The 9,144-nt window shown below is 40.6% G+C and overlaps 1 protein-coding gene across 2 annotated transcripts; it reads left to right on the plus strand.

Annotated features, from left to right (window-relative positions):
* Positions 1-133: 133 nt before the first annotated feature.
* LOC113031677 (uncharacterized) lies at positions 134-9,089 on the plus strand. Of its 2 annotated transcripts, none has more exons than XM_026183971.1 (12): positions 134-235; positions 4,129-4,216; positions 5,611-5,641; positions 6,521-6,598; positions 6,694-6,833; positions 6,911-7,036; positions 7,315-7,360; positions 7,553-7,618; positions 7,725-8,071; positions 8,173-8,277; positions 8,544-8,634; positions 8,773-9,089. In XM_026183971.1, exons 1-12 carry the CDS (start codon positions 171-173, stop codon positions 8,814-8,816), a joined length of 1,227 nt encoding a protein of 408 aa, XP_026039756.1. In that variant the 5' UTR covers positions 134-170; the 3' UTR covers positions 8,817-9,089. The 2 variants fall into 2 exon arrangements, with proteins under 2 accessions (XP_026039756.1, XP_026039758.1); XM_026183973.1 differs by having other exon boundaries at positions 203-302.
* The last annotated feature ends 55 nt before the right edge of the window (positions 9,090-9,144 follow it).

The following is a 9,144-nucleotide window of genomic DNA, read 5'->3' on the forward strand; positions in this document are numbered from 1 at the left end:
AATAAACGCACCAAAAAAAAGCTGCCCTCGAAGATGCCTTGGAACAATTAACTTAATAGTTTATAATAAAATTGAAAGCACAAATAAATGATAATAATTGTCATTTTGTTTCCTCTAAGAGAATAGATTAGGTCTTTCTGTGAAGCGCGGACACAAAATAGCGCTACATCATGTTTTGGTTTTGGTTTTTTTTAACCGGCGAGTTCATCAGACTACAATCTTCTCCCGAAGCTCGGTTTGTATTGTATTCTCCTTTCACCTTGAGCTAGGAGGAACTCGCGGTTTGCACTTAATTATCTCGTGTAAGTTTGATAATATAATACACTTGATTACGTTATGTGGATAGCTATCATATGTGGCGTTTGCGGTCGCTAAGATGTGTCTTACAGGCACATTTTCTTTTCAAATAATTTATGTAAATTAAGGCTCTGCTTGTGGCCCTCCCACAGCTAACAGCGCTAACATTTGATGTTAAAGAAACGAGACGTCTTTAAATCTTTTTGTTTTTTAAATAAAACTACGACGCATTGAAGTTTGTTTGGGCGATACTGCAGAAAATTGTGTTTCTGGTGATAATATTTAACTAAAAGACAACACTTTTGAGACTCCCTGTTTCGTTGTTGTTCCTGCATTCAAATGATAATTATAAGCAAAATAGATATGAATTACTTAAATACAAATATAAGATAATTAAAACTGAGTTTTCAATATTACAAGATTTTTTTTAAAGGTGGCCCTTTCTTCTTTTGTATTTGTATTACTTAGATTTATTTCCGCCTACGCTGCTACCTTTTCAGAATCAGAATCAGAATGGGGTTTATTGCCAAATATTGAGCAGGTTTACAACATTAGGAAATTGCTGCGGTGCTTCAGTGCAAACATAGTGTCATAAATAGCACTTAAATAGACATGGAAAAAAATAAAAGTAGGGATAAGAATTAAAAGTGCTACGTGGAAAGATATGTGCATGAGATATACATGAGATATATACATGAGAATAAGAATTAAGAGTGCTACGTTGAAAGATATATACATGAGTGCAGGTGGTGATCAGTGCCAAACATGGAATGATGCAGTGACACAGCGTAGGGTCATGTGTTAGTGGCGGGGACAGTCATATGGTTATTGTTCATGTGTCCAACAGCAGAGGGGAAGAAACTGTTCTTATGGCGAGAGGTTCTGGTGCGAATGGACCGGAGCCTCCTGCCTGAGGGGAGCAGGTCAAACAGACTGTGTCCAGGGTGAGAAGGGTCAGCTGAGATCCGAGCTGCACGCCGCAATGTCCTGGAGGTGTACAGGTCCTGCAAAGATGGGAGTCTGCAGCCAATCACCTTCTCAGCAGAGCGCACAACACGCTGCAGTCTCTGTTTGTCCCTGATAGTGGCTCCAGCGTACCACACGGTGATGGAGGAGGTGAGGATGGACTCGATGATTGCAGTGTAGAACTGCATCATCGTCCGTGTTGGCAGGTTGAATTTCTTCAGCTGCCTCAGGAAGTACATCCTCTGCTGGGCTTTCTTGATGACGGAGGTGATGGTGGGCTCCCACTTCAGGTCCTGGGTGATGGTGGTACCCAGGAAGCGGAATGAGTCCACAGAGGTGATGGGGGTGTCAGTCAGGATGATGGGGGGGGGGAGTGGGGCTGTGTGCTTCCTGAAGTCCACAATAATCTCCACTGTCTTCTGGGCATTCAGCACCAGGTTGTTGTGGCTGCACCAGGACACCAGACGTTCAACCTCCCTCCTGTAGGCAGACTCGTCCCCGTCCGAGATGAGTCCAATAACGGTGGTGTTTTCACCAGTACTGTTGCTGTTCTGTTTCGTTGATAAAGTTATTAAAATATTGAAAAAAGAAATCTAAGATCGTTTAAAAAGTATTGTCTGTAGTAACAATACTGCCCTTTGTTTTGAATGGCTAGTCCTCGAAAGCACATGTAGATGGGGTGTAGCACGTTTCCCAAAACAAATTTAACAGCTAATCACCTGGCTGGATCAGAAAGTCGCAACTTAGAGAAAATGTTATAAATTTATAAATTCTCCTTTTTGTTTTTTGCAATCAGATAAACATTATCAAACTCTAAAATATAGTATAGATTTGCATATTTTAAAAGACGTTACATATCTTACAACATATAGTGTGATCCGAGGACGAGTGATTAACACATCAAGATTTGAGTATTCACCCTTGTGAAGTCCCCGTGATCTTATCACAGTACTAATGCAGCCACCATATTTTGTGGTGGCTGTAGCTCAGGAGGGTAGAGGAGATCATCTACTCAGGTTGGCTGCTCCAATCTGCATGCCAGATGAGACGGTGAATCCCAAGTTGCTCTCAGATGCGTTCATTTGAGTTTGAATGTGTGTGTATGTTGGACAGAAAGCAGGTGTAGAAAAAAGTGCTGAATGGGTGAATGAGGCATGTTGTGTAAAAGAGCTTTGAGTGCTCGCGTAGAGTATTTATACTATTGTGATTGTCAGTATGTTTTATCCAACAAAATGAAGTTATCTCACTTCATTTAATTTTTACTGAGATTGTATAAACATACAACAGCGTCACTAAAACCTGCTATAAGTATTGCTATTCATTTTGTCAATTATTACTGATTACATGCAATTTGTTTATAACACAGCAGTTAACTGTGGTAAATTGTTGGAAATCGTGAAAATCGTGTATCTGCCTAAACATGGGCACAAATTCACATTTAACTATTACATTTATACTCAGCAACCTTTTTTTCCAACAAGAATATAAGCAGACTACAACCAGCTTGCAGTCAGTTATGTCGAGTACCCTCGAATTGTGCTCATTGACACAGACTCATTCAGAGTGATGGGCAACATGTTGCCAATCTGTCTGCATTTATAAATTAAATGGTAATTATTTGTAAAGCTTCAGCAGTTTTTCTGAGAGTAATTACTGTCAGTCCAAATAAGAGTGTGACTGTTTCCAGAAAGGTTTCCTTCTATCAGACCTGTGCAGTCACCTTGTGGTCAAAAGTAGTTGTGGGTGTGCAACTCTGGGCAGGCATCTAGTCACCACAACTTGCAGAATGTGAAAATATTTAATACATCGACCATGCGGTGTTAAGGTTTTAGTTGTTTGGTTGTTTTTTAGTAGCTGCAATCAGGTTGCTCTATATTTTTACTCTTGACTGAGCCATAACCTTGATCTGAATTAGGAGGTACTACTCTTCAGTTATGGAAAACCTATACCATGAAGCCCCTTGGGCAATGTTTTCATGCTGATGTCAATGCCACAGGAGGTTTGGAGCTCTGCAGTTACTGAGTCAGCAGAGCACTGGTGGCTTTTACACACTATCCATCTCAGCGATACTGCTCTGTAACTTTACATGGTCACCGATTGTGGAATATCTATTAGGGAAGAAATTTCACAAACTGACTTTTGCAGTGGTGTTATAGTATATTAGGAAATGTTTTTGTCCATATAGTGTATTTTGGACTGAGAAAAACATAATTGTTACAATTGCAGTTAGCTCACAATGCTGCTGATTCCATGTACCAGTTGATTCCCAAGAAATAGTTGGAAGAATTATCATATAACCTTTTAAATTGCTACATAGCATGTTGGTCCTCTTTAAAATATTGTTTCTCACATATAAGTGCTTGCATGGGCTTGCTCCAAGTTATTTATCCGATCTCTTACAATCCCATGTCCCATACCTCTATGATCAGCAGCTTTTAGTAAATTAAAATTCCCAGTTCAGAGCTCTACTTTGCTCACCCTATCACTAAAGAAAAGCTCATCCACTTTTCAGAGAAAGCGCATTTCTGCCACTTGTATCTGGAGTCTCATTCTTTCATCTTTAAAAGAATTAACAATTATAGTGTTAACAAAAAATCAGACCTAGAGTAACAGATTTGTGGCATTTTTCAACACCGATGCTCCATCTAGTGACAGATGGCTGCATAACAATTTAGCAGCATTGGGCATCACTTAAAAAATTTAATTTAGAACAATTAGATTAAACAACGAGTATGTTTAATGTTGACTAGTGACACAGCGACGATTAGTCAACTGGTTGCACGCATCCCTAGTTTTAACTGTGCAATTAGTTCTAGTATGTGTAATGATTTGATAACCAGCAATAAGACATCATTTGTCTTGTAGTGACAAAGCTGAGGAAATGGAGGATGAGAATTCAGGAAACCAGCCTCCACCACAAAGTGGGCCCCCAAATCCAAAGAAGAATCCAAAGGTAAGTGTCAGTCCTTGGCTCTACTTCAGTGCCACATGAGCCCAAGTGTGCAGTATCAAAAACCTAAAGTAAAAATGTGGGATTTCCTATAATATCCCCCCATCCTCCCCAAATTTTGCTGTTGTGGTACCTGATGGAGTGCCGGGGTGCAGCAGCCCTGAACTTGTGGGCTTCCTGCTTGCTCCTGTGCCATCAGGCCTGCTTCATTTGCAGTCTTGTTACTGAACACTGGTTTTATTCCGAATATATTCTAAAGTGAGATAAACTGGCTTCTCTTAAACGGTACCACATGGCAGGCCACTCATTTTTTACTACTGAGCGCTGTCACATTCAAAAGTGGTAGTCACGGATCACTTGCTGATTCAAATCCTCGAGGACTTAAAGTCAATGGCGACATATCCAGTCCAGTTTTTCCCTAAGAGACGTTGTTACATCACTGCTCAATTAAACGGCAGGTAGTAGACACGTCACCGTTCTGTACAACCACTGTGCATGAGGTTAAAAACTCAAAAGTTCATTATTTGCTACAAAAATGATGATCTCCCACCAGTGAACAAAGCTCCACTGGTGAAGTCAGTACTTTACAGCAGAGTACCCTCAGTCCTGGATTTCTATCTCCAAACCACACTCTCCTGGTGTTTATCAGTAACATGCAGTTACTTAAAATGTAAATTAGCTGCAAAACAGTAAATCACTGCAGGAATTACAGTGATTATTTACATTTCTGCTTAGATATTTAACTTCAATAATCTAAACTCAGTGTCTTCAATTTTTGGCTGCTTATGTCTGTCTTATCTCCTTTTGCTTATCTTGAAGAAAGTTGTATGCTTGGAAATATGTTTTCTTTATTAGTAGGTATCCTCAAATGAAGTGGCGTCCACCTCAGCACCTGCCTCTAACGGGAACCACCTCCATATTTCACACAGCTGACATCACTCTTATCATTGAAGGGGGTGTATGTTTAGTTGTTTCCAAAGGGTTTCTGTTTGCTGTTGTCTGTCAAGCTCAAATTTGGGGCTTTCAAACACATCACACTGACCACAGTGCACGGTGGTAGAAGAGCATGTTCTCTTCTACCAGTTTCATTGTCAGATCGCTGAGGTCTTGACCTCAGCCTCCCTCAGTGCGGCCACTGCGGCAGGTGTAACAACCCAGTTTCTTCCCTGTAGTAACAAATTGTTGCTGGTCTACATTCTCACTTGGTGAGGATTTAGACACCATTTATACACATTCCTGTGACTGTCACTGCTTAATGCAGGCGTCAAAGAGGATGAGAACGTAATGGTTGTGTGGCGGACCTGGACAAGGAGTTCAGTCCTCTGCTTAGTGTCATCCTGTCACTAATTTCCTGTGTGTCTCTCTCCTTCTCGTGGGTTTATTCCCTCTGCTGACAGAGAAGGCAGCTGCAGCATTCTGCTGATATAGGTAAGTCCTTTTACACACGGTGCCACTTCCAGTGTTGAGAGTTGAAGCTTGAGACCTTGGTTTCCATGCTTCATGTCACGTGTGGTGGCATGTTCACCACTCAGTGAGGCTCACAACCTCAGAGATTTGAGGATGGGGGTGGTGAGTCTTATGTGGTGCAGTCTACTGTTTTGGTCTTTGGAGATCACTGCAAAAGTATTCACGCAAAACATTTCCTGCTTAAAAGTTTCCTATTTAGAAGTCCAGTTTTCGGAATGGTTTTTGGACGTTTTCTAAATAATTTTAATAACAACCCAACCCAGTCTCATTAAGATGTTGCTACACTGAAGAGCAGCACCATTATCCTTAAAAGCGCACGACACATGGCTTATGCTACCATGCATCTGCACTGGTTACTAATTAAGTTTTAATGCACTTGTTTCTTTTTAATACTGCTGAATGCAATATCAATTTTTTACCAGTTGCCTGTGTTACACTGGCTTGACTTTGTTTTTAAATTATGTGTTAATTTTATCGTGCGTTTGCAAAAGGAATGCTTTGGTGAATGCAACACAGAAGTTACCGCTCTGCGGCTGCGCACGGTGAGAAGCAGTGCATCACGGGATGTGTTGTTCTGCAGCTCAGTTTGGGCCTAAATGGGGGTTAACTTAGAGCTCCTGTTATTTTTTGTTTGTTTGTTTTTTCTCCCAAGCTCACATGGGAAGTTTGGGTTGATCCATCCATGTAAAATCTGGAATAAATTCCAGTCCATTAAACATTGCAGGTTGTGAAACAGTACAGTATAATTGCAATTAGTTTTTTACTAGTTTTCAGGATATGTCTTGTTTTAGTTATAAATTCAGCCTCTACTTAATGCTGACCACTATTATGTTTTCCCAGTTTTCTCCAAAGGATCTTCTATCCATACTGTGCCCTCGCTCAACAAAATCTTGAAGGGTATCACAGACTGTGTGATTGGTAAGCAGCGTAGGGATTTTCCTCACATCTATCTACTTTACCTCCTCTCCTTCTTGCATAAAGAAGTGAATAATCAATAATCATTGTGTCTGCAGGCCTTCAGTATGTGTGGGAGTACCGCAGCCCCAGTAAATCTGTCCCTCCACACTACCAGTGCAAACTGTGCGCCATGGCCAGCTTGCAGCATGACATTGTTGACCATGTGAAAGGCTGGAAACACTGCTATAGATACATGGTGAGTGTTGTCTGTTTCAAAGTCTGCACACGAGGTTGCAGAATCATTTGCATTGTTTTATTCTGATTTTCACACAGAAAAAGACCCACCCTGACAAGATTACGCATGAGGAGGAAGATGCCGTGAAAGACCCTGCTATCAGAAAATCCATTAAAGAAGCTGCGGCTGAATTTGAAAAGACGGAGGGGAGGGGACAAATCAAGGTGAGCGCTACACCTGTGATAGTTCAGTTTTTATGTTATATGTAATGTTGGTCTGCTGAATTGGTGTGTTTGCTCTGGGATTTTTACTTTTCTCTTACTAGACAAAAGTTCAAATTCTGTCTCCAAGGTACTGCCAGATAACTTCATCTTTGTTTGGTCCACATAAAACTTTTATATTGCAGATGGGGCTAAAAGTCTCCCATGTTTACATTCGAGGGGTGGGTGCACTTAACAATATGTTGGATTTGATCATTTTCTGTTCCCGTTGTCACATTTAGGTGATCCTCAGGGAGCCCTTTGACATTCCTGCTTTTAAAGGACTACGTAAGTTATTCTGCTCTGTTTGCATCCAATGTTTTTAAGTTCTCAAAAACTAAGATCAGCTTCTCAGTTTAAAAAATAAATAACAATTTTTCCTACTTAGCTGGGGTCAAAGCTTAGCTTAGCATTCAACAACACTAAAAGATTTCCATTATTTCGCATTAGTTGTTAATTTCACACATCCTTCCATCACAGGCTCTGCTATTCCTAAAGCCGGGCCTTCACCAGCTCCAGGAATGGGACAAATGGGGCCACCCTTTGGCGAGTTCTTTGTGATTGACATTAATTTTCTCAGTGTGCATGAATATCTCTGTTCTATTAAAATAAAAATATGTGAACTGAAATGTAATAAACCTGAATCTCACAGGTCCCAGGTTCTCTGAATCAAGATTCCCAGGGGAGTTTCATCCTGATTATCCCGTAGATGAATTTGGGGAGTCCGGCTTTGGAGGCTACTCCTCCAGGGAAGACTTTTCTGACTCTGGTATGGATCGGGGAAATTTCATGGATAATATGGGTCGCGGTTCAGGTAGTGGAAGAGACACCTATAGAAGGAGTGGACTGCTGGATGAACGTCCAAACAAAATGTATTCAGGCGAGTACCAGGGCAACCGGATGGGTAGTAGCTTGATGGACAGACCAATGGACAGGCCGGGATTAATGGGGGCAGCTCCAGAATCTAGCAGCCTTCCCCATACTTTGCTCACATACCTGGTAGGTTTCTTACAATAGGTTTAAAGTCAGCATCTTTTTTTCTTTTTTTTTATATATTCATATTTATATTCAGAAAGTAATTTTACAAAATGTGTTTTTAGGATACTTTCAGGATAGAGAATGAGAGCGATGCCCAGCTGGTGCTGAAGGTGACGCAGAAACTAACAGATGTGCTGATGGAGTATCGACTCAGGAGTGTTTCAGGGGTGTGTTTTGAGTTGTTGCTTCTTCTTCTTTTTTTTAACAGTATCTATCCTAGAAATAATTTTGAAACCAAACACTAAAGATCAGCCTTCAAACCTTATTTGGCGAGCTGAGTACTAAAGTTCTAATTTAATTTTAACCATTTCAGCTGTGTGCACTAGGTTTCCTTTGCTCTGAAAGGATGAGCAAAACCAGATTTACTTTTTCAGATGTTTCACTTGTCCCTCAGATTAAAACATTTATTTTGTGGCATCTGTTTCCTCCTCAGGGGCCCAACAGCTTATCATTGAGTTCCACAAACTTCTCTTCACCCCCTAGAATGCAAAGCAGTAGCAACCGATTCTCAGGTGGCCTCTCAGGTATACATGCACCTTCTCCCAGACTTTTTATGACGGATCCATGGCTCAAATATCAAGGACTGTTAAATGAAGGACTCCAAAGGAGTGTGTGGCATCATTCTTTGCTGTCCACTTATTAATAGTTTGCTTTTTTTGCAGGTCCATCCCGATACAATGACGGTCCGCCCAGGTATTACAAATAAGAGATGCAACAAGTCTGTCTTCTCATCTTTCTGTACTACATGCACAGGGGTCATTGTCCAGATGTTGATTTCATGTACTTTTGAAAAAAATATATATTTTCATGCACTGGGTTTTCAGTCTTTTGCTGTCCTTGTTTTAATTATGTTTATTTCTTCATAATATGGCAAGATTTATAACGTGGAAGGATTTACATGTCTGCTGTTGTATCCAGCAACTTTACCTGATCATTTTAGTTTAAGTTTCACAGCGATTAAAAGCTATTAATGGACATAAAGATATGTTTGTGGTTGATTTCATGTTCCCATCAAAGTATTTCCAGATGCTGAC

The sequence above is a fragment of the Astatotilapia calliptera genome, chromosome 11 (assembly GCF_900246225.1).
Source record: "Astatotilapia calliptera chromosome 11, fAstCal1.2, whole genome shotgun sequence".
Classification (NCBI taxonomy): domain Eukaryota; kingdom Metazoa; phylum Chordata; class Actinopteri; order Cichliformes; family Cichlidae; genus Astatotilapia; species Astatotilapia calliptera.